Here is a 26393-nt window from a genome sequence, read left to right as displayed (position 1 = left end):
GTGAAACTCCAAGGAAATTGGAGATTTGTTGCATAGCAGAACTTATATTTTCTTTATTTTGACCAATACAATGTTTTAAAGACAAAACCGGATTAGGTTTTTCTAAAATCCGCTACAGAAAAGGGCCACATGCACAATCATTACAATACATATAATACCGTTTTTAATATAAATATAAATAAATACTGTACCTACCTACCCAACAAACGTACAAAATAATTAAATTATCGTTACTTACAAAGTATCATTTCACCACAATTTACACTATCAATCGGTCGCTCAACAAAGATAGGTAAAGCACACATGTATATAGGTCCGGTCCCATCTTTATAATAGACAGCTAGCAGAAAGGAAATTGAAAGGTGGTAGATATCAAAGACATTATAGCCGTTTTCAAACTTATGTACCTACTCCAAAGAGTAGTATTTATATACCTACTCACAGCCCCATCTGTCTATTGCAGTACTCATTCAATGCCGTGGATTTGAAAACACATTGAAACTTAGAAACAGACCGATTGCCAGAGTAGGATCTCCAATTTTAACATAATTATTCGCTGTATTGCGCCAAATATATACCAAATGTCCAAGATCTTTGTAGGTATGTAATGTATATGTAAGATTTAAAAAAAAATATGAAAAAGTTACGTTTGTGTCGAAGACAGCTTTTAAATTTCTAATAAATAATATTTTTCATGTTTGCTTTACTTACCTACACGCTATTCCATAGATTAATGCAAATTAGAAATGGCAGTGACTTAATATGTAGGTAAATACATTAATTTCATTCAGTAATAGATGAAAACTCTCCAATACAACCCAATACTTGGTACCTATGTCAGGAACTAAGTACCTAAATAAATACCTAGGTATTACAATTCATAATAATATTTATAGCGTACAATTCCAGGTTGCAAGTGTCTTAAAACAGTGAAATTCCATAAATAAGTATTTATGTTCGTGTCAAATCAGGACAACTTGGGAAGTCTTAAATGTCCCAAAGGTCACTAGCAAAAGGTGCCAGTGTCTTAGCGCCTTAGCTAAACGTGAACTCAGTATACAGTTACCACTTTTATAAGTTACAACGAATCTGGGCAGACTTTGGACAGGAGAAAAATGTGAACAAAAATTATCGTTCAATAAACTCTTACTTAAAAGAGCCTACGGGCCCAATTCGGATTTTGAAATAGACATCTGTTAGATATCTTTTAGACATCGCCAAGATACCATAACGATATGTTTAAGATCTAACCTGTCAAATTTGACATTTGCGCGATTCTGGAGATACTCTTGAACGATTTCCACAAGATATGGCTTAGAGATCCAATTCACATCTAATAGATATCTAACGTAAAAGTGACATTGGTTGCCCGAATTGCGCTGCAAAAGAGAACAAGTTGAAATCTAAACTATAACGTATCTAGAATGGATCTAGTACGTGTCGTCTCTTGTGAATATCTTAAAGTTGGAATACGGCAGTACGTCGAAAAATTCCAGCCGAGGTGGATCGACAACACAAGTCCAAACTTTAACATAGCGCTTGTCATCAAAGACTCATGTAACTTATCAGTAGTATACTGCACTTCAGCTCAAAATCCAGGATCCCGAACGTGGATCGTGATTAACAGGAGATGGCATGATCATCCATCTATAAGGTGCTTACTTCATTTGTTTCTACCAGGGATGTTGCGAACATCCGCATCCGCAACCGCAGAACTTCCGCATTATTTTCAACATCCGCATCTGCATCCGCATCCGCATAAAATCGATGCGGAGCTTATGCGGATGCGGATGTCGAACAAGTCGGTACAGGAACGTCTTAGCGGCGGCGTAAGTGCTAGGTAATTTCGTCATTACCTATAACGACATCGTCTAGATCCAGAAAAGTCGGCCAAGTTACTGTTTATTAAATATAACGCACCTATATTCTTGCTCAAATACTAAACGTTTCGTTTTATTTTGACGTTTTCCAAGTACCTAATCTTGACATCCGCATCCGCGAGCCTTAAAATATCCGCATCCGCATCCGCAAAATATCTGCATCCGCAACATACCTGGTTTCTACGTTGCTTCAATCGAGCTCACCAAAATCCAGTACCCTGAAGGTCCGGAGCCTTAAAATATCCGCATCCGCATCCGCGTCCGCAAAATCTGCATCCGCAACATACCTGGTTTCTACGTTGCTTCAATCGAGCTCATCAAAATCCAGTACCCTGAAGGTCCTCGCTAGGGGCGGGGAGGGGGTGGGGGGCGCGACCACGACGGCGGGCGGCCGGGGCCGGGGCGCCTCGTGCTAGTCCAGCTCCCACAGCATCAGCGCCGCGTCGGCGCCCCCGGAGCTGACCAGGCAGCGGTCGTTGAAGAGGAAGCGAGCGCAGTAGACGGAACCGCTGTACACTTTCATCTCGTTGTATTCCGCTTTGGGGCTGGCGCAGGGGTATCTGTTGATGTACGAATAATTGGTTAACGATGAAGCAGTTTAAGTATATATATTCTGATTGCAATAAAAATGGTCGTTTTAATTAAGGCGGCGTACCTGTAGGGCTTAGTAAAAATGAACTTCAGCAGATTTGATAGTACCTATACGGAAGGTCCTACTTAGGGCTTCCAATACCGGGATCCCGAAATACCGGGATCCCGTCTTTTTAAATGCATTTTTTAATACCGGTATTTTTAAATGCAATACCGGGATCCCGGTACTTTTAAAAACGAGGGAAATGTGCAGTATAAACCCTTTAAATCCATTATATTCGGCTATATCAAAAAGCTTACTAAACGTCAGACGCGCATCTAAAGTCTATTTTTTTATTCGATAGACTAAAATGACATTTCATAGTATGAACATCGTGTGTCATTTCATACTATCAAATGTCATTTTAGTCTACCGAATATAAAAATAGACTTTAGAGTTAGACCAAGAAAAGTCTGCAACGATTTAGATAGCACACGCAGTGCAAGTGTTATTTTAAACGTCGAACTTATATGAAATTATGACGTACAGTCAGCAGCAGAAGTTGCTAAGCGGGCGAGGTGTTCAAAATTACCTAGACACGTACTTATTCCCTTAACAATAAAATCGCGTCAAGATCATTTTGAAGACCTGGCCCTCTTAGCAACTTCTGCTGCTTACTGTACAAATAAATGGTCTAACTCTAACGACTGGCCTCTAGCACTCATTTTATAATTGAAACAAGATCGTTGCCTATGCGTCAGATAAATATTTGATGGTTGGTGGTGGATGAATCCTGAAGTTTTGTGTGATGAATATGATGATAGTGACATTAACATAATTAGTTCTTATAATTTTATCAAAAAATAAAACGAAAGAACAAGGATAACTGTAATAATGGCAAACCAATTTTGACGGAAATTTGAAAAAAGTATTCTGGTTGGTTAAATTGGACTAAAAATGGATAAGATTATTGCCAGCCTGGAGTGTGAAAGAAAATTATTGCAGATAGCGGCATAGCTTGTTTATTGTTGTAATAGCTTTTAGGACATATCTGGTATTCCAGTGAGCCTTTTTAAGTCCCTTTTTTAATAAAACGATACATTTTTAAGCGTTTCATATCCAATACCGGGATCCCGGTATTGACGAAGACAGTTTCGGTATTAATACCGGTATTGTGAGAAGTCCGGTATTTGGAAGCCCTAGTCCTACTTATTGACCCAGACTCGTCTAATAAAAGATCAATGATAAGAGTTTGAGGAACCGATAATGTGGAAGAAGAAAAAATCGTTACAAGGATTCTAAGAAGGTTTTGGCATCTCTTTCTTTCGTTTTATATTGTTACTTAACAAAAAAAAAAGTAAACTATTCATACTTAGAATACAAAGTTTAGTATTGAAAAGCCGAAGAACAAGCACAAACTGAAGAAATACCTGAACAAGCGCAGATATCCGTCAGAATCTCCGCTGATCAACAGGTCGTGCGCAGCTGACCGACTAGCAGTCGATATCAGAGACGTCATCGGATAGAATCTGTTGTTCCACATTCCTGAAACATAAAAGCCATTCAAGCAACGCCGATTTCAAATCTCCAGTCTTTATTATAAACATAGTCAACGCAAATCTTACCAGAAACTAAAAATCCGACAGTAGAGTTAAACGTGGACCACTTGACATCCTTCATTGCTATCGGGCTCTTTTCTGGTGACAAGGACTTTATGTCCCCTGAAAAAACAAAATAACACCATTAGACAATATAATATTTAAAACCTTCGCGTTTTGAACACATATTAACTCACATTTATAGACGGGTCTAACGCGAAATTTCGCGTTAGACCCGTCTATAAATGTGAGTTAATACCATTAGACAAGTAGTAAAATACTTGAGTCATGTGTCAAAGCTGAGAACAGATAGGGATATCATCATGAAGAATATACATATAGATAGACTACCCGTGATGCGCTGGTGGCCTAGCAATCCGGAGGTCGCAGGTTCAAACCCCGGCTCGTACCAATGAGTTTTTCGGAACTTATGTACGAAATATCATTTCATATTTACCAATCGCTTTTCGGTGAAGGTCGTGAGGAAACCGGACTAATCCCAATAAGGGCTTAGTTTACCCTCTGGGTTGGAAGGTCACAGTCAGATGGCAGTCGCTTTCGTAAAAACTAGTGCCCACGCCAATTCCTGGGATTAGTTGCCAAGCGGACCCCAGGCTCCCATGAGCCGTGGCAAAATGCCGGGACAACGCGAGGAAGGAGTAGTCCTTCCCGCCCGGCCCGCGAGTTTTTTCATTTAGCCAGCTGAAAGGCAGCGGGAAAGCCACAGGCCTGATGCGAAAACTTCCGAGGCCGCTACATCAAAGTTCCTGGTTAGTTGAGGGTAAAAACTTACAGAATGCCAAGTCATAGTCAGCCGTAACGGTCTGCAGGTAATTTCCGTCCAGACTCCAGTCTAGCTGCACCAGTGGCTGTGCTCCGCGGATCTTGTTCGACTTCTTGTAGGAGAAACCGTCGCGAGACACGCGGAACAGGTAGATGCTGCCGTTTTGGGAGCCGATGGCGAGTAGGTCCCCGGCTACAGTAAAATATGGAAACTTGAAATCAATTTGCTTGCCTACAATAACTATAGAATGTAACCAACCTTATAATATAGGTACCATTAGGGTTTTAGGAAACGATTTTTTGAAGAAAAAATAGCACAGACATTCACACCGCTGTATGGGCCCATGTCATGCCTCATTATTATTGCCCGCGTAAAGCCAGTCCCTAGATATCTATGTCAATGAGCACAGATAAAAGCCATCCACCGTAGACACACCTGAACCCAGATAAATTCAGATATAGTCACGAAAATATGTCTGATACTTTGAATGAATATTTGACCATTAGAATTTATCAATACCTAACTAAGTACCGTTTACTTTTTATTAGCATAGAGAAATATAGTAAGACAAGAGTGCTCACTCCATACATCAGTTCAGACTATTAATTTCAGTGTCTACATCTAGCATCGAGTAGCGGAACTATCAGTACTGCTACTTGACAATAGATGTAGCACCGACCAGAAAGTCTTATCTCGACAGCATAAGACTTTCCGGTCGGTGCTACATCTATTGTCAAGTAGCAGTACTGATAGTTCCGCTACTCGATGCTAGATGCTAATAGTCTTTTTGGTACTAAAACTGATGTATGGAGTGAGCACTCTATGTATTTTTTTCTCTATGTTATTAGTGATAGTACCTGAGTTATACATCAAGCAATTAAGCGGCGATCCACAGACACGTAGTGTCGCCACATGCGCTCCGGCATCTGCGTTCAACACCACCAGGTGCCCCTCAGTACTGCCGGCGGCTAGCGCGCCGCCGCCCGGGTGCCAGGCGAGAGATACGCATTCGTATCCAACCTACAAAATTATTAGTAACTAGTAACCAAAACTACACAAAACGTATTACCTATTAAAAAGTTCCTTACAGTTAGGGTTGCCAGATCGAAAGGCGCTATTATCGGGAAAAAATATTAATTTTTCGGGATTTTGGGACTCAAGTCGGGAAAAAAAATCATCGCTCCCTCACCGCACAATCTCTAGCCACGCATGCCCCGCGCGCTCGCTCGACGACAGTTCGGAACTTGAAATCATTGTTTTATAACGTGAACCTGTTTTTCGGGACAATTTGCACTTGGTCGGGAATCGGGAACACATACTAAAAATCGGGAGAATCCCGCCAAATCCCGACCATCTGGCAACCCTACTTACAGTTTGGGCCCGATTCGGATTTTGAACTAGACATCTATTAGACATCACCAAGATACGACAACGATATTTTTAAGATCTAGCCTGTCAAATTTGACATTTACGCGATTCTGGAGATACTCATCCAAGTCACATCTAATAGATATCTTAATGGAAAAAGTTCGTTCATACGATATTTGACATGACATATTATGATGATATTTGAGTGACATTGGTTGCCCGAATTGAGCTGCAAAAGAGAACTAGTTGAAATCTAAACTATAACGTATCTAGAATGGATCTAGTACGTTACGTGTCGTCTCTTGTGAATATCTTGAAGTTCGAATTTTGAAGTTTCGCTTCTTTATTGTGACCGTTTCTTCTTTATCGTGACGTTTGCGTCTGGTGGTCTGATGAAATCACAGGATAAACCACTACCGTAAAATGGGGTGAGTAGGATTCGCAGGGAGAGTTGGGTTATGAATGGGGAGAGAAGGGTTGAAAGGGGGGTGAGATGGATTTTTAAGGCTACTGCTACAAAAATTATGTATTCCAAATTAAAATGGAGCTATAGTAATACTCATAATAAAAAAAAATCGATCAAACAATCTTCCAAAATCACCTTTGTATGAAAACCCAACTCACCCCAAATACGAGGGACTACGGGGTGAGGTGGGTTTTCCTGTTTATCGTCAAAGTTATGAAATGGAGCTACCCAAAATAAAATAAAAACTAAAATACAAACGTCCGGAACACTTATTATATACACCATTCAGTTTGCATATGTAAAAATAAAATGTTATCGAGGTTTGAATGTCAGTTTTGCGCCTACTCACCCCATTTTACGGTACCTATTGGAATCGGCGTAAACTGATTATAACATACTTGAGTAGCAAACACGAGTTTGTGTCCGCGCCACAAGGCGATGTTCTTATCGTGACCGGCTGTCGCGAACATTTCGTCGTCCGGATGGACGGCCAGGCCCATGAGCTGCTTGTGGTGGCCAAAGATAACCTGCGAATGAATAGTCAGCTTTTAGATCTTAGTGTCAAACTATGAACCGAGATATCTCTTGAATGGTGACGTAAATATTACCATACCTTATTTATTTCATTCACGACCAGTGTTAGTGGTGTTCCATTTATGGGTAAGAAGGGCCCTATTAATTCTAGGTATTTTGATCTTGAAAAGTTTCCTACCAGTCTTTGTTATTGGGCGTCAAGCTCATCCTGCCCAACGAAGCCTACCGTGACTGCTTACATTTTATGGAATCCAATGAGGCTATCTTAACATTACCTACTCAAATATAAAATTTCTGATTTTCTGATGACAGTGACACAGGGCGGACACGCCATACATAAAAAAATATTTGCGTTTATATGTGTGCGCGGCCCGTCTGTACACGCGTCATTGTGTATTGTGTGGGTAAGTCGTTTTACTGAGAGCACGCCAGAAGTCCGGCAGATTCATGTCGCGGGGCGAGGTAATGCGAGTCGGGGCGGGGCGGTGCGTGGCCGTTCAGTATGATAATACTATTACTTATTCTGTGACAGTGATGACTGAAAACACGTTGATATGACTAAAGAGAAGTGTACCTCATATAATGTACCTGATTGAACCGTCTCTGTAATGATCCCTCCATGATGTTGTTGCGCGTGGTTCCGACGTAGAGGTTGCCATCGTTGCGACCCGGGCGCTGAGGGTAGATACTGCGTACTCCGCCAGCAGATTCTGGCAGCTGTTAATTAAAAGTTAAAACATTGGTGAAAGAGTTTTATGTCTGTGAAAGTAGGAAGAGAGGAAAGGCAAGGAGGGTTTATATGGACCATGTGAAAGAGAAAATTAACATCTTGTCGCATTAGTTTGTCAAGGCTGCTCGATCAGAATACGGCTTTTGTTTTTGGAGATGGCAAATTTAGAATTGTATTTGATTCATTCATTCATTTCCTTCATTTTTCCTAATGATGTTTATATTATTGCCACTTGTTATTGCATGTTAGCTGTATTATTGTGGACATCTGTTACTGGCTTTGTTTTCTGTTCATTGTGCTATGTATCATGTACTTTTTGTATTGTTGTTGATGCCCCAAATAAATAAAATAAAATAAAATAAATAAAATAAATACCACTGATTTCAACTTTCACGATTTTTACACATTATTAAATTGTACAACGGGACTTAATCGCGTATCTAAGTTTTAAGATTTACCTCCGACGTTTCGAGGACGCCGCCACAACAACAACAACAACAACAACAACACCGCCGTCCTCGAAACGTCGGAGGTAAATCTTAAAACTTAGATACGCGATTAAGTCCCGTTGTACAATTTAATAATGTATTTGATACCTACCTTAATTTGTAATAAAAAGCGTTTGTAAGTAAAATGTCATTCAATAGAACTTGCAAACTATGTAAACAAAAGTTACTAGTAAATTGACATTCAGTGTCAATTTTTGTATGGCGGTTTGTTTACATAGTTAGCAAGTTCTATTGAATGACACTTTAGGCAATAAATTCTTCGTAAAGTTACCTTTGTCTCAGTTATCCTCTTGTAATTCTGCAGAGAATCCCATGCTGCTATCTTTCTGTCCTTCTCTCCTCCAGAAATGAGAGTTCCTTCCGAGAGCATCACCAATGAGCTGATGCCCTTAATGTGTGCCTATGAAAACAAAATAGATACTTCTGTTATTCAGTGCTGAAATTGTTACTTGTTACTAGAAGTATAGACAAAAGGAATACCTACAAAGATTAGCAAATTAGTGCAAAATGGAGCTGCAGTTTTGACGGCTGAAATAGATGGCGCCGTTCGGCACTATAGATTTTGTGATAACCGAATTGTCAAACATTAGCTCTGGACAACCTATTGTCATCGCATCGCCATTCACTTCAGCAGTAGTCTAGTTAGATACATCTGTGGGACCAGTTTCTGTAACACACAACAGTTTGTAACAGTTACCTCAAACTCCATCCTCACGAAATAAGCGCCGTCGCTGTCGACGCTATACACCGTGATGAAGCCGTCGCTATCAGCTGTGACCACGTCGCCGTCCTGCTCGAACTGCAGCGCCGTTACGTGTGTGCGAGAGGGCTGGAAGACACAAAAACGCATCACAGTCATTCGTTGAGTTGGTATCTTATGCATTTAGAATGGAGTTAAGAGGGTTTCTTGCAGTTTTAGACGTTGCCAACTAAAATCACAAATTCTACTTCAAATAAGTAATTGTTTTAGATAACCTACACAGATCTAACTGAACCAGAAAGTTATATATTTGACTTTGTGGTCACTTCCTATTTTGATCTAGGCAAGGTAAAACTACAGTGCATGAAAAAATCTTGTTAGTTCCTAAAATGATTTTGATGATGTTTGACTTATCAATAGCACAGGGGCTCTGTTTTTTTTACAAGTGTTTTAATTTCTTATATAACGCAGAGAGGCTAAAGTCTAGTCGGAATCTCAGTGAACACATTAAAACACACTTAGGTCCAGTTGCACCATCCCACTAACCAGCGTTTATCCGAGCTTTGATAAATGTCCGCAATCCGGCCCTGCTGGATGGATAAGTCCACTTCTTATTTTAGAGTTAGGTTGCGGTTTATAATATAGCCGCTATATTAACCCTATATGCACTCATGTACAAACATCCAGGGGTTAAGCTATTATACCGTAAACCCAGTGGCAAATTGTACTGGAAACCATGGTAACTCCAGGTATAATCGGCTGAACCCGGGTTAGTGGAATGGTGCAAGAGGCGCTTAGGGCCACTTGCACCATTTACTAACCCGGATTCAGCCGGTTATGCCTGGTATTACCAGTACAATTTGACACTCCGGTTAACCTCGGGTTAGTGGGATGGTGCAAGCGGCGCTTACCGGTTTGATAATATCAGTCCGCTCGAAGAAGCCATCTTTCCGCCGGTTCCAGAATGCCAGGTGTCCTTTCCCGTGCGTGATGAGCAGGTTGTCGTCCAGGGGGTGGAAAGCGGCGCCCGTCAGCTCCTCTTGTAGTGTCTTTATGAAACAAAACATTGTCAGGGGGGTGTCACTCCGCAGTTTAGGTACATTTGGCCGGCGCGCCCATCGGACAGGCGTATGGCAGTGGGCTGCCGCTCGGCGTGCACGATAGTCGTGTCACGTGGCGCTCGCGCAAAATTGAAAATACACAATGGCTTTGAAACTTACTTCCGTGAGAATCAGACATACTATCTCCGGATAAAAAATGTATGTTTACATAATCAACGTTTGTAATTCCTACATATTTATCTTAAAAATAATAAATCAGTGGGTATAGGTATAAAAACTTGTCAAGTGATAACCCCGTGCAGACACACACAGTTCGGTCATAAAACTGCGGCGCGCAAAGGAGATTCACGGTTCGTGCGCGGTTATAAGTTTCAATTCTGCTTGCAGGCGGCGATATAGGTGTAATTTTATACCTAAATCTGACTTTTGTGAAGGAGTGAATTTTCTGTAAGTACTATTAGTTATTCTGTGACATTGTTTCAGTTACTTAGTGGCAAATAATTGACAGTCTGCTAATAGGTAAGCATCTTACCAGCTTTTTAGACGAAATAAGTACCTAGGTATGTATAGATTGTATAGCTTAATATTTATATATGACACCGTAAGATTGTGAACCCGTTAGTTTATAATCTAACGTAGGTTAGGTTAGGTTAGATTATAATCTCCCTACCGTCAGTTTATAATGTAACTAGCGAGATTATAATATGACGAGTGTTTACAATTTTACGGTGACATATACATATTGGACTAGGCTAGGTCACCCATATTATGTTTTATTTACTTTTAGGTATAGTTTTAGTTTTGTAGGGAGTTTTAATTTTAGGTTTCTTTTTATTGTCAGTTTGGTACCTATTAATTATGTTTATAGTTTTAATAAACACCCCGGTATATAATATATAAAATGTACGTATATTGCTTCAACATATATATTTCTGGATGATTATCAAACTAAGAATATAGATAAATACAATTACACAATATTTTTCTATAGTAAAAAAAATATATAAAAACAACTGTAGGTACTCAAGGCGTACAGTCGCGTTCATATTTTCCAACGGCGCCGCGTCACAAATCATTGAGTAAGTAGGTACAGTCGCGGACAGAAGGCGGCACGGCACGCCACCGATAACGTTGACAAATACAAAGATTTATGTACTGATAGCCACTGCCACTTTTGCTTTGAAGATAATTGTGGCATAATTTAATAATTATAGTAGAAATAATCAATAGAAGTATTTAAGTACATAACATATAATCATTTATTTAGGTACAAACAAGATATATACAGTGTATTACTAAAAGAAATTAAAAACTAGCTTAAATCTTAAATAGGCCCTTGAGGCATTGTACCAAGGATGCTGGCGACATTTCCTCGCTGTATCGCAATGCTGATACGTTGTGCGAGGTAGCCGCCAGCTCTTCGGTCACCAGTTACGTCAACCAGACGCTTCGCGATTTCTGCGAACAACTTATGCGCGCTGGGACCCCATGGACCTAGAGTTACAACTCAGTACATTTAGATTACAGACAAGTCCTATACGAGCATGTTCGTTTACGTATTAATGACTCATGTTAAACCGGGCCGTGTCCGGGCCGGAGCTTCCGTCGCTTACTTTTCTAAGTGTTCTATGACAGATGACAGGTGATCACGTGATGCTTTCCATAGAAAACGAAAGCTCCGGAAGCTCCGGCCCGGACACGGCCCGGCCTAACGTGAGTCATCCTTTAAAGTACGAAAAATTGCAAAAAAACATTTCAAGGCTTAGATGAAAATAGATGAGTGATGCTATATCCTATAATTATTACGGAAATTAAGTAGATTCTAATGCATTTTATTAGGTTTTAATATCTGAATTTGATTAGTAGATAATTGATATTATACGGCCAAACACCCGTATTGGTACGTGCAATACGAGTATTATTGTCAAGGTCGTATCATATCAGTAAAATATCGAGTTGAGTTTCGAACATCTGAATACCGCTTATACTCAGCAGCAATAAAACGCTAGAATTATTACACTAATCAGAGTTGAAAAACTTATGACGGATATAATAAATGATCGGTAATTATTACGGCATCACATAATTATAAACCACACACCAAAAAAAGTATGCCAACAAAGAACACAGTTGAAATTGATCCCTATCAAGTGTCGCGTAAGGACGCAATTTAATTGGCTATACATTAAATTGTTTTCGTAGCGCCGCGTAGCTGGCTACGAGTTGCTACGGCGTAGCGTCGTAGAGGCGAGGTGGGCGTGGTCTCGGTGTGGGTGTGTTGAACTCGTCCAATGTCGTATATTAATGCCTTTACAGTACATATGGAGCTACTTTTCCGCACTAGTGCGTAAAATAGCACTTTTCGTGCGTATGTCGAAACTTTAAAGTGCCATATGTACTGTAAAACGTTGTTCGATACACGTGCGAATAGGTAATTCGCAACTCGTGTCGATTTAAAACACTCCCTTCGGTCGTGTTTTAATTTATCGCCACTCGTTTCGAATATCCTCTTTTTCGCACTTATATCGAAAATAACTATTGCGAGTTGTTTTGTAGATATAGGAATATACCTACATATATTTTCATTTGTAATAAAACAGGTGCATAGCCAACATGCCAATCGTTTACGTTATGTAGCAACTGTCACTGTCGCATTAATATGGAAGAGTGATAGAGAGACATAAAGCGTTTGACTTTCGTAGCTCAAACGATTGTCACCTTGGCTAGGCACTCCACCCAGTTAATAATGTTCGAATAGTATAAAATGTGACCAGTATTATTTTTTATCTTTTTCGTTGAACTTGACAGAATATGTACCCATTTTGCAAGTCAAATGTTAGAATATTATAAAACATAACTGGATAAAAAAACGTATGTTTCTATTTGTAAGGCCCGTCACCCGTCACAGACCAATTGAAATTAAACATTAACTAGGTACATTAAATAACATGAATTTTCCCTACAACTCTATATTTCTATAAAAAAGGCAGTTCGTTTATATACCTACTTATAAAGAAAAGTACCTATTTATAGTTAATCACAAAAAAACACCCAGTTCATAAAAGTTTAAAAATAAAATAGTTATGCTTTCTTTTCTTATCTTGAAACCATTGTTTAAACGCCAAAACCACAAAAAAGGGTACCACAATCTGATCCCAAAAAACCCTTTACAATTTTAAAGTGACACGTCTTCCACCGTCCACCATATTAAAATACGTCCTTACTTCACTAGAAAAAAGTCCCGAACACGAAACCCCTATCCGTCCATCTTAATGTGTCCCTTGGCCTAGAAACGTTGACAACGTTCAACTCACAATCCAGACAAATTATATTCTGTATTATATTATATTACGGCTACTTGTACCGCCGTCACTGACGTCTAGAGTTGTACAGGGTGCCCAGCGGCAGATTTTCGATTTCAAAATTTTAATTAAAAAACTTATAAACCGTAACTATAAAATTTTATGAAATAAAAAAGATGAATGTGTATACCGTTGTTGTAAAACTAATTTTCTAAATATCGACTTTGGGGCTATTCATAAATCACGTCATTTCAAATGGGGGGGGGGGGTCTGGAACTGGATATCGGATGATGGTAGCATGACGTAGGAGGAAACGGGGTCATTCAAAGCATGATTTTTGGATGATTTAGGGGGGCGGGGGTCAAAAATCGTCAAAAATAGATGACGTAATTTATGAACAGCCCCTTTCGCTGTGTAGGTTAGGTACGCACTCCTCCAACATTTTCCATTTATTCCTAAATTACACCACCCGAATACTTTTCCAAATAGAGATATATCTCCGACAGTTCTTTTTCAAAAGTATCTGCAGTTTCATTGATAATATGTTATAGGTATGTAGAGACATATATTATCTATTTTTGTTAAGCATCCAGAGAATGACATTTTTGGCGCATAGTCTCATAAGTGAGTCCTTTGGTACGATAACTATGCCTCAACAGTATGTGCAATGCTCTGCTGGCCAGTGACACATTGTTACTAATTCGGTACTCTAATTAGTGACTTCACGTTCAAAAATTATTTGACTTTAAAATCTGAAATTCCGCCGCTGGACATCCTGTACAATTTTGTACAATATTACTGACAAATTTTAAACCATATTGTAATAGACATAAGGTTCACGGAGGGTCAGTGTTGCTAAGTTCGCGTGACTAAAGTAACGTATTCGTTGGTGCTTAAATGCTTGGTTTACATGCTGTGTTCATTTGTTCACGAGTGAGCTGGTTTTGTGTGCTTGGAAATATCGCGGCGTCTGGTGCTAAAAATCTGTTTTACATATTTTGATGTATTATACACCATTACGAACAAAATGCGAACAAAGGAAACATTAGTAAAAGTAGGTTTAATCTAGTAGTTACTCGCATATGTTGGCTAAACTAGGTGTACTAATTGTTGACACCTTCAACCGTATTTTAGTGTTACAGGCGATTTTTTTTATAAAAAAGTAAAATAAGAGCTGCAATGATTGTCTACTGTTTGCATTAGAATAAATAAATAAATATTCTTACATTCTTACACAAATTGACTAAGCCCCACAGTAAGCTCAAGAAGGCTTGTGTTGTGGGTACTCAGACAACGATAGATATAGGTAATATACAAATACTTAAATACATAGAAAACAACCATCACTCAGGAACAAATATCTGTGCTCATTACACAAATAAATGCCCTTACTGGGATTCGAACCCAGGACCGCGGCTTCACAGACAGGGTCACTACCCACTAGGCCAGACCAGTCGTCATAAGAAGTGGATTAACGGGCGGGGTATCCGGAATAATTTGAACACAACTTTACTGTATGATATTAAGAAAATATTAACATTATTATAATCACCTTGCCCACCGCGAACACTCGGTTGCAGATAGTGCATTAAATAATAATCAGTAGGCCACTCACCGCAACTTTCCCCAGCAGGTGCCCCCATTGCCACTGCCACACGGAGAGAATGCTCTCACGGCCGGCATCCACAGCCAATACGTAGCTGCCTCCGTTCTGTTTAAAGACGATTATAAAGTGTCATTCAATAGAACTTGCTAACTATGTAAATAAAAGTTACTAGTAATTTGACATTCAGTGTCAATTTTAGTATGGCGGTTTGTTTACATAGTTAGCAAGTTCTATTGAATGACACTTTAGTTAAAGTTTTTTTAAAGAGATTTAAGTCGAAATAGGTGCTATTATTTAGCGAACGTAGACTTAGATAATAATAGGCTACATGACAATCTTTTTTATGGTATCAATCGATCGGGTTTGTTTTTAGGATCAAATGTCTATATGGGACCCATTGCATTAAAGTAACACAAAAGTCAGAAATTGTAGTCAAAGTCCGACAATCGCACTTCACTCGCAAAACGCCCTATACAAAACGGCCAGAGGCCGTGACATTATCGCCCATCTTGTAGTATGGACAAAACAAGAAAATTGCGTTTTTGTCGGTGAAATATTGCGTTTATGTATATAGTTGCTATACAATATTTTTTTGGATGGAATGTAAGGAATCAAATGGTACCCTTACTTTTATCGTTTTTGGAAGTTAAAAAAAACTTAAATTTTGAAACTTACAGGTCCTGTAATTTTGTAATTTTTCAATATTTTATTTTAATATCCACATTATTGTGATAAATTGCTCGTTTGCTATCTATTTTACTAGATTTTGTTATAAAATTCAATATGTGTCATCACCCCTATTGCGGTAGACGGTTGACAACTATGGACCAAATTTACGTGGTTAGGTATATAATGTGTGTCATTTTAATTAATGTTAGGTGTGTCTATTAGAAGTAATATAAAAAGCACAAAAAAGTCAAATAATCGTTGCCTGCTGCTAGAAAGCTAAAGACACATCAGCTTCACATTCTGCCATTCCAAAAACGTGAAGCGTCTGTATAGAGTGAAGTGTCTGTTACCTAAGTTTACGGCAACGTACTAAAGTAAATATTGGATCAAACACTATGCCACTGTAAGAAAGAGACGTTACCAGCTGTGAAAAGGCAACAGCAGAGACGCCAGCCTCAAACTCCGCCATCCCAAAAACGTGTAGTGTCTGCAAAGTGTCTGTGCTCCAGATGCGCACGTGCGCCTGTGCGCGGCGGCCGCGACCGGCACGCTGGCCGCTCGCCACTAACTCGCGGGAGGGGTGCAGTTCCATGCTGAAAAGGTTTCATGTTAGTAGAGTCGTCCAGAGTAGGTACATGAAACATTGGGTAATAGGCTACATGACTAATTTTCATTTATGGTATCAATCGATCGGGTTTGTTTTTAGGATCAAATATCTATATGGGACCCATTGCATTAAAGTAACACAAAAGTCAGAAATTGTAGTCAAAGGCCGACAGTCGCACTTTACTTGCGAAACGCCCTATACAAAACGATAAGGGAACGTGACGTCTAGGTCTCTGGGAGCCCATCTTGTAGTATGGACAAAACAAGAAAATTGCGTTTTTGTCGGTGAAATATTGCGTTTATGTATGTATATAGTTTCTATATAATCTTTTTTTGGATGAAATGTAAGGAATCGAATGGTAGATACCCTTACTTTTATCGTTTTTGGAAGTTAAAAAAACTTACATTTTGAAACTTTCAAGTCCTGTATTTTTGTAATTTTTCAATATTTTTAATGTTAATGCTATAAAATGGACTTAACAATCTGGTATAAAATACCAGTTACCACTGTATATCTTCGGTATGTCCCGTATAATGCCGCTGCGCTTCCTCGTCGCGGTCGTACATGATGGCGACGGCTGCGACGTAGTACAAGAGCTCCCCAGTAGGCAGCACCCACAGGTTTCGTCGGCAGTCGGAGCCTCGGTAGCCGTAGCTGGTGAATGATTGATGGTGGTTTTATCTGATCGTAATATCTAAGGGTACCATTCCATTTCTGACCGCAGCTGCACTACTGGTACTGAACGCGCCGCTGTTACTGTCAATTTCCATAGTAAAATGAACAGTAGTGCAGCTGCGGTTGGAAATGGACTGTCACCTTAAGGGCGCGAGAATAAATTCGACGACGCAATAACATAGTGTGTGTTAATTGCTTCTATACTTAGTATACTTCACTTCGTTGTAGGTATTTATGAAAATTAGCTTTGCATATTTGTTTTTCTATTATAGGGAAAATGTATTGAATATATTTTGGGGCATAAACACACAATAAGTTAAGAAAATGATTGCCATAAACCTAATTGGTATATCAGCGTTTATTGTCAAGGAAAAATGTAGTAGTATTTTTGAGACAGAGTATTTTTGTGAAGAAATAAAATAGACACATACTATACTTCGATAAAACTTGTTCTGATTGCCAGTTCTAAAAACTATGTTTAGTTTAGTTTATTTATTTCATAATGATAAATTACAGTATAAATTATTCTTGCGCTAATCTATATGAATTTACATTATGGTCGTCAATAATTTAGCATGCAAACGTATAATTATAAAATGACAACAATGATAATAAAAAAAAACCGGCCAAGTGCGAGTCGGACTCGCGCACGGAGGGTTCCGCACCATCAACAAAAAATAGAGCAAAACAAGCAAAAAAACGGTCACCCATCCAAGTACTGACCCCGCCCGCCCGTTGCTTAACTTCGGTCAAAAATCACGTTTGTTGTATGGGAGCCCCACTTAAATCTTTATTTTATTCTGTTTTTAGTATTTGTTGTTATAGCGGCAACATAAATACATCATCTGTGAAAATTTCAACTGTCTAGCTATCACGGTTCGTGAGATACAGCCTGGTGACAGACGGACAGACAGACTGACAGACAGACAGACATGAAGAATCCATAAGGGTTCCCGTTTTTACCCTTTGGGTACGGAACCCTAAAAATGATGAAATATGGAAGGACTTACACCCATTCGAGTGCGAGCTTTTTCTCTGGTGGCGTGTTGTCTACAGGAGCGTGGTGGATCGGCGGGTAGAAGGTGCGTCTGAGACCGCGGATGGTCACGCGGATCGGCTCCTCTTTTAGCACCTCCAGTAGGGTGTAATCTGGACAACATTATGAGGTAAGTATTGAAATATATGCAGCACAGAAAATAGAGCAGCAGCACTAAGCAAAGTGTCGTGGATAGCTCTTAATCATGCATGTTTTAGATTAATCTTGATTTTACGTGTAAATTCGTGTAATTTTACTTTTATGTGTTTATATCATGTTAATGTATTGTGTGGAATGTTATGTGCCTAGTTTTAAGTCTTGTATCACTGTTTTTAATAAAATGTAATAGATTAAGGTGATTGGTCGAAATAAATAAAACTGACTCTCCATGTAACACCCACTAGTTGCTGGAAAAGTACCTACGGCGGGATATTTGCCTAATATATAAACCCCGATCTTGGTTGCTTATTCAGAGAGTTTTACTCATCCATACAAGCACTTAGCTTGAACACTCTCCAGTATTATTAAACTTAAATATGTGTTTTTATTTCACATAAACACATCCCGGTAATTGGTGGTAAATTGGAGGTAAAAGCTGACTTCTGGGCAACATAGCGGCCGGCGCGTTCCTGACTGCGTTTCTTCACACTTCGGAGAACAAACATAAAGAAAAAAGCTACAGTCTACGCTCGACACAAAGGGTACCTATTTTATGCAGGAAGGGTCAATGCCGAGGGCAGCCCATGAATACGGAGGGAGAGGGACACAGTCATGAGTGAACGACGAAGATGAAGCATACTTACAATACCTACAATATTCATACTTGTAAATAAATAAATTACTTATTATCTCTTAATAACTTGGTTATTGTGAGCATGTACCTGAATTGCGAACGATTTCTCCTTCAGGTGCATACAGCACCCTCGGTCGGCTTTTGCTGCGCGCGCGCCGCCCGCGTACTGACACCTCCTCGGAGGCTGGGGCTGCGGCCACGTTTCCTCGGGATCGAGATCTACAAATGGTTTTTAAAGTATGATAAATAATAATGCAAATCACTTATCAAAAGCTATACCTCTATACCTACGAGCCTATATAGGTAAGTATCTCTCGCGTCAAATGACGATCCCTAAGGGCTCATTTAGACGGTGCATTGCGTTATTTGCTCAGTCGGCTGAATTGATGTAACCTCAATGGTCCGCAATGTAACTAAAATCGTACACGAGTTCGCGCGCCGCCTAAATGAGCCCTAAGACAGTTTATTTTTATATGTCACGTAAAATTCAGTCTTTATCCGTCACTAATATGACTGATGTGTCTGTTAGAAAGAGTCAAAAGAGAACTTAGATATTATTTCACCTTCTCATAGGAGACTCGACTGGCAGTGGCGCGCTAACTCCGGGACTCAGAGCTGGCGCGACCATCACTGTGCCCAGGTAGAAGGTTTCCACGTCGGCAAACTCGTTGCGAAGCTGGGAGAAACTTCTCACCTACAAAAAAGTTGGGAGGTCAAATCAGAATGAAAGTAAGTATGTAGGTATTAAAATAACAAAGGTTATGAAAAATAAAAACGTATTCTGAAAATAATTTAATTTGTTCTAATATGTATTGATTGATAGCGCCATCTCTCTCGCTAACTCGGTATCACTTGAGATGATCCAGTTAGAAGGTCGAACCATACTGTTCTACCTTAGAGGTGGCCAGGGGGCGTCATAAGCTTTCAGTATGAATTGCATATACTTGGAAAAATTCGACCTATGCCGCTGTGGCCCGGTGGCCGAGTGGCAACAGGCACCTGCCGCGATAGCAGAGGACGCTGGTTCGATTCCAGCCTGGGACACTGGAGGCTTGGGTCACTTTTTCTTAGTACCTATATGACATTTATTTCAGTTTATAATTTATATAGTAGTGTTTCTACTTGAAATAACAACAAATTAAAATAGGTATTTTCTGAAAATAATTTAATTTGTTCTAATATATGTAATAAAAACATGTCAGGCGTATTGAGTTTGATTTTGTGTTTGTTGGTCACGTAGGTACTTACTAGTAATCTACATAATTAATTACCTCTTGTCCAGTGATTGTGTACATCCGTTTGGCTCCACTCATTTTCAGTACTTGTCCCAAATCCTCCAGCACCTCTTCGAAAGGCTGCGTGGTACGCAGGTTTAACAAGACACGGCACTGCAATAAAATGTACAGAAAATTACAGACATGGCGTCTCCGTTTGATTATATCCTCCAAGGGCCTAGCCAAGCTAGGTGACGATCGCTTAAGCTTCGCCATAGAATTGCTTTGTGTCTCTTTATCACTCTTCCATATGTCGTCTCGTTCGCTACGTAACGTTAGCGATTGGCATGTAAAGTGTCATTCAATAGAACTATGTAAACAAAAGTTACTAGTAAATTGACTTTCAGTGACAATTTTAGTAGGTATGGCGGTTTGTGTTCACATAGTTTGCAAGTTCTATTGAATGACACTTTAGTCCTAAACTTTTTACACTTTAGTACTTATTAGCTCAAAGTATGGTGGTTTATTTCGACAGAAATCATGTTATTTGGCATGATTGAAGCTTTTCATCAAGTGGTTGCTTTTTTGCTTTCTGTCGGGTCGGAACTGTCGGAAGGATGGTCATATTGACACTGTACCTATATTAATAGGTACTTTTCTAAATTTGTTAAGGATGGACGGACATTTGAAATTTGAGAGCCGTGCATCTAAACTACATAAATTATTGTTATTGGATAACCCTTTAATCCTAACGCCTATTGTCGCGTCACGTCATCGTGAACGTTGTCGGAATACACGAAGGTGGATATTGGGCCGTAGCCGTGCCCATTAGCAGTTGACGTATTAGACGGTGAAAGGGTTAAAGGAATCATAGATGATTCGCAGATGTATCATATCATATGCTCTAATAGCTATTTTATTACCTATTGCAAGGTTGGATGCAACTGTACACAGTACCTAGTATTTATTAATAGCCCTTCAGGTAGATTAGGGCCATTTACAGCGTAGTTCTACTTTATCACGGGTACTTTGGTTCCACGTGCCTTGTAAGCCAAGCTATTGAAAGTAATATTATGATATTAGCATAATGTATTGCATGCATTCAAACGAAGCTTATATCGACAATACTTATACAGCGTGGCTTTTAAACATGGGTACACCCATAGGTAAGGGAATATGTAACGCATGCTTAACTTAATAATTAATGTACCTACCCGATATTTTTTAAATATTTCATATTTCTTTATTTCGTATATGCACGGATACATTACACGTCAAAACATTGTAGGTACTTAGAGATAAGATTAAATTAACACTTATTCTTAATTACATTTTCCATTATTGATAACAGAATGAGCAAAGTTTACTTTAAAACAAATTATACAATGTCAGGTTAACTAGAATAAGAAATAGCCATAAATTTAAAAATTAAACTAAAGTAAATTCAATTTAAATGTCACAGAATTCTCGAATGTCATAAAAAGCATTATTAATTAGCCATTTCTTTAATTTCCTATAAAATGAGTTATTATTTTCTATGTTTTGTATGTCATTTGGGATAGCATTGGGGTCAATTTCACCAAACGAGCATTTTTGTCTAATTCCCATGGAATTTTGAAATACCAACATTACACAAAAAAAATTATGCTGATAATTTGATAAAAAATATAATAAATATTAATTTTCTTATGGGGTAAAAATATTCATAAAACTATAAAAGTTATTTCAATTTAAAAGTTTGGTCAGGGCACGGGAATTAGTGTGTCCATGGGAATTAGATTTTACTAGCACGTAAATTAGAACATAGCACAGGAATTGTTTTCTTAACTTATTTTGGTAGTTAAAACTATTATTTATGTATATTTTAATCTACAATAATATACTTCGACCATACTGAAGTGGCATCGAATATTTACCTTCTTTAATTTTAGTTTCGGACGACAAATCTACGAAAGTATGATACACTAAAAACTACGTATTTGACTAATCGTTTCCTTGATTTTAATGGCAACTAATCTCTCTTTCTTAGTAAAATATACATATTTCAAAACTATACTTTGAGTAGTTGCGTAAACTTGTCCGCCTTACATACAAAACTATTCATTAAAAAGTGTCATTATGTATCTGCATGTAGATAGGTACAAGGTGTATGATCTGGTATATGGCCGTATAGGAAATGATACTAAGAAATAAATAGGGGCACAGAGAGAAGAAGTTATTGTGTAAGTTAATCTGAAGAAATCGAATATGCTGCCTTCATAAATTCATAACACAAAAAATTGTTTGACCACATATGAGGTAAGGTGGGGTAAAACTATCACCGGGGTAAGACTATCACAGACAGACAGACATGACGAATCCATAAGGGTTCCGTTTTTTGCCATTTGGCTACGGAACCCTAATAAGGTATCTAATAGTATTACGGTTTTAATACCCCCTGGCACTGATTAAAATAACCGACTTGGTCTTGATCTCAAAACTTTTTTATAGTAGAAGAACTGCGTTGCGAGACTTGCATCTTTTTACATGTAATGTTTTTGATAGGATCCCATCTCTTTTTGTAGGCTGTCCTTCTTTTCAGGTAATCATACCCATACCATACTGATACTATGTATACACATATATCATAACTATACACATCTTTATACATACTCACATCGTACATCGTAGTGTACCTTTACTTTCCCTACTAGTTGTAAGAACTAAAAGGTAAATTTGTTATCGCATATATTTCTAGGATTACAAACTTATTTATGCAGTTATTAGATCTTTAGAACATGACTAATATTGCAGTATTACGTTTCAAATTTGGAACTTGTGGGTATACTAGAAGTACCTTAGAATAATGATGATCGTGAGTGATTGTGTCAGTGACAAAACTAAGGGATTATAAAGTGCATTAATTCTTAGACTACATGTTCAAATTAAATGTTATTTTGATAGAATGTTATTGAGATTTGATGGTACGGCCGTGCCACTTTGTTTTGCTCGACTTGGCGGCGGCACTGCCGTGCCCCCAGATCCTTTGTCCTTCCCCGGGCCTCAAACTATCTCCATGCCAAATATCATCAACATAATATTGGTTCAGCGGTTTAAGCATGACGAGATAACAGACAGACAGACTTATATACTTTCGCATTTATAATATAGTAAGAATAGGATATATTTAATTTTTCTTGTATTAGAAAAGCTAATTTATAACAACTAATCTATTAAACGAGCAATTCTTGTATATATTTCGGGGATCTCGGAAACGGCTCTAACGATTTCGATGAAATTTGATCATATATGAGGGTTTTCTGGGGTGAAAAATCGATCTAGCTAGGTGTTATCTCTGGAAACACGCGCATTTTTGAGTTTTTAGGTAGGTATATGTTTTCCAAGCAAAGCTCAGTCTCCCAGATATTTAAACTTTATACGGCATACGCTGTCAGCTGTCAAATTTACAAAAAAAAAACATTGCAAATTTGACTCATTTTGTTTCATGTAACCTTAGGTACAGGTATTATAATATGTAATCATTCCAGAAATAGTTTTATGTTTATATAATATTTTAATGTTATAATATGATCAATGAATAAGGTAAGGTGGGGCAAGACTAACAGTACAAGGATTCCATACAAGTGATAGTCTTACCCCGGTGTCGTCTTACCCCACCTTACCTTACGTATTAAAATTGCCCGGGTTATTCGGGTCCACCCTGTATGTACTATCTGGGGGCACGGTAGTGCCCCCGCCAAGACGAGCAAAGCGAAGCGCAAGGGCACTACCTACCTTTTCTCGAAGCGCTTCGTCGTTTTTTTGAACCCTCATAACTTGGGTTTAGATTATACCAGATAAACAAAATTCTCGGGATATGATGTCAATAGTGGACTTATTAAACATAAAAAATTTCAATTGCATAGCTCTTATACTTAAGATTTTATTCATATCTAAAAAACCCTAATTACGTCACTGACTCACTCACTCACTGTTGTCAAAACCTCTAGGGTACTTCCTGAAGTCCTAGGAAGCTGAAATTTGGTATGTAAGATAGTATTAGTACACAAACAACAAAATAATTCAAAAACTTGAAATTTTTTGCCCCTAACGGGGGGAAAAGGGGGGTGGAATTTTGTATGGGAAATCAATAACCGCTGAACCGATTTAGTTGAAATTTGGTATGTAGATTGGAAATTTGGAGTGTTTGTAATGGGGAATGGCATAGAATAGTTTTCAACCCCAAAATCACCCGTAAGGATGAAAAGGGGGTGGAAAAGGGCGTTAAGGGAAAAAGAGGGTTGAAGTTTGTATGGGGAATCAGTAAAAAGCAGATTGTATAAAAGATGCCCCGAGGTACGTATTTCAGGATTTTTAATAGTACCTTAAATCACACGCGCAACCCTTTAAATTAGGGCATGGAAGCAACTTACAAAAAGAAGTGAAATCCCACCAAAAACATTTTCATGTAAAATGTTGCCAAGACGAAACCATAAGGCTCGCACTGACAAAAAGTTATCAGATCTCTTGTAGAGCCAAGCTTCTAACTCTACAAGCCCTAACTTCACAAACTCTACACCTTGGTCAAAATATGTGGCTTGGCCGTTTCGTTACTCCAAGAACTATTGTATTATAAAAAATAATGAATAGTGAATACATTTTTCACCTTACGTCCATGTGACAGTAGCAAAACGGTCAAGCCACATATTTTGACTAAGGTGTAGAGTTTGTGAAGTTAGGGCTTGTAGAGTTAGAAGCTTGGCTCTACAAGAGATCTGATAACTTTTTGTCAGTGCGAGCCTTATGGTTTCGTCTTGGCAACATTTTACATGAAAATGTTTTTGGTGGGATAATACTTATACTAAAAAACCGTTCACAGATTTTTGTGCATTCTTTAAGATTTCCTTAAATGTAAAATAAAAAGATATACTTCATATTATTATTACATATAATATATATTCAATGCCAATATATATATGTAATAATAATATGATGTAAACATTGCCAATTAACTTACAGTGCCCCCAATAAAAGATTTGTTGACAATATATGTAATACTTTCTAATTCCCGTGCCACTTAATCAGCTGTTTTAGGTAAATATGCTATGGGAATTAGGGCACGGAAATTAGAATTCGTAATAAAAAAATTCGCCAAAAATTTAATTCGTGTTTGACCAAACTGTTATGTTATCTCTTACATAAAGATACATAAAGGGCTCCTAAATATGACAATTGTTATTGAAAAGCTATGTGGAAAATAAAATTTATAAGGGGCATCGAAATTAGAAAAAAATTGTCGCCCACCCGGCTTCCGAAATACTTACGCGATTTGCTCGAACACGCCGCGGCTTGACTTACATCCGCTTGCTTTGAGAGACAGCCGAATACTGCCAGTACAGGTGAGGCGGGATACGAGGCGGTTCAAATACAAACGTCGGCTGTCAGAGCCCTTTGAGTTTTGCCAACGAAATTGTACTCGCGCGCTCGGACAAAATTTAAACATCGATCACGAGTTATTTACCACAATGAAGCTAATAGTGTATGTGCTCAGTGATAGTAAATATCATCTAGTTTAAGTATTTGACACTAAATTAGTGATACTAATGTAGAATTTTTCGTAGGATTTTTCATTATGCTCAAAAGTCTATTCCGGACAGGGCACGGGAGTAGTAATTTGAGCCTTTCGGTATTTTTAAGTGTACTCTAAAAACCAACTAATCAGTGAATTCATATGGAACTCGGTGTGAAAGGGTGACTTCTTTATGTAAAAAAAAAAATGGTAAGTATTATCTGATGCTAACCCGCGATTTTCATCACGGACAGAAAAAAAATCGTGTTCAGAAATTGACCCATTGTATATTTTCGGACCGATTACATAGCTGGTTTTGGCAGACTTGGTTAGTTTGCATTTTGTTGTAGTTAGTTTGCCCCTTTGTCTGTCTCTCAAACATCGCAGATTGTCGGGCCTTAATGGGAAGTGATTAATGTTAGTCCTTACGAATTTTGCAACATTGAAAATGTATTGTGACGGAATTGTCATTATGTTAATATAATTTGTTAATATTGTTTTTTTACAGGTGTTCCAAATTCAACAGCACTACTTGAGTTCATTTATGGTTTACTTTAAGCTAAATGTTTAATTCTACCTTATTGTCTAAACAACAAGCTTCACATTTCACTAACAAACCTTATCCGTGATATACGGATGTATGTATGACGGGCCTTACAAGACTAGTAGAATAAAGCCCATTAGTGAATATGAATCATAAATATCGTAACCTCGAGCACTTACGCGATTGAACCTATGAGTT

The 26393-nt window shown here is 38.4% G+C and overlaps 1 protein-coding gene across 1 annotated transcript in view; it reads right to left on the bottom strand.

The window, feature by feature from the left end:
* Nucleotides 1-2257: 2257 nt before the first annotated feature.
* The window catches only part of LOC134648975 (echinoderm microtubule-associated protein-like CG42247), a 60776-nt gene continuing 36640 nt past the window's right edge, over nt 2258-26393 (bottom strand). The window contains exons 3-19 of the mRNA XM_063503646.1: nt 20161-20277; nt 19453-19583; nt 18978-19108; nt 18071-18209; nt 16890-17039; nt 16200-16371; nt 15119-15214; nt 10052-10189; nt 9138-9269; nt 8712-8840; nt 7790-7918; nt 7066-7194; nt 5691-5853; nt 4843-5025; nt 4077-4172; nt 3882-3996; nt 2258-2440 (exon numbers count right to left, since the gene is read on the bottom strand). Coding sequence (XP_063359716.1) covers nt 2293-2440; nt 3882-3996; nt 4077-4172; nt 4843-5025; nt 5691-5853; nt 7066-7194; nt 7790-7918; nt 8712-8840; nt 9138-9269; nt 10052-10189; nt 15119-15214; nt 16200-16371; nt 16890-17039; nt 18071-18209; nt 18978-19108; nt 19453-19583; nt 20161-20277 — 2298 coding nt within the window. The 3' untranslated portion in view covers nt 2258-2292. The remainder of the gene's footprint in view (nt 2441-3881; nt 3997-4076; nt 4173-4842; nt 5026-5690; nt 5854-7065; nt 7195-7789; nt 7919-8711; nt 8841-9137; nt 9270-10051; nt 10190-15118; nt 15215-16199; nt 16372-16889; nt 17040-18070; nt 18210-18977; nt 19109-19452; nt 19584-20160; nt 20278-26393) is intronic.

Source organism: Cydia amplana, chromosome 6 (genome assembly GCF_948474715.1).
Source record: "Cydia amplana chromosome 6, ilCydAmpl1.1, whole genome shotgun sequence".
In the NCBI taxonomy this organism is placed as follows: Eukaryota; Metazoa; Arthropoda; class Insecta; order Lepidoptera; family Tortricidae; genus Cydia; species Cydia amplana.
This window is presented reverse-complemented; position numbering and strand designations above follow the sequence as displayed.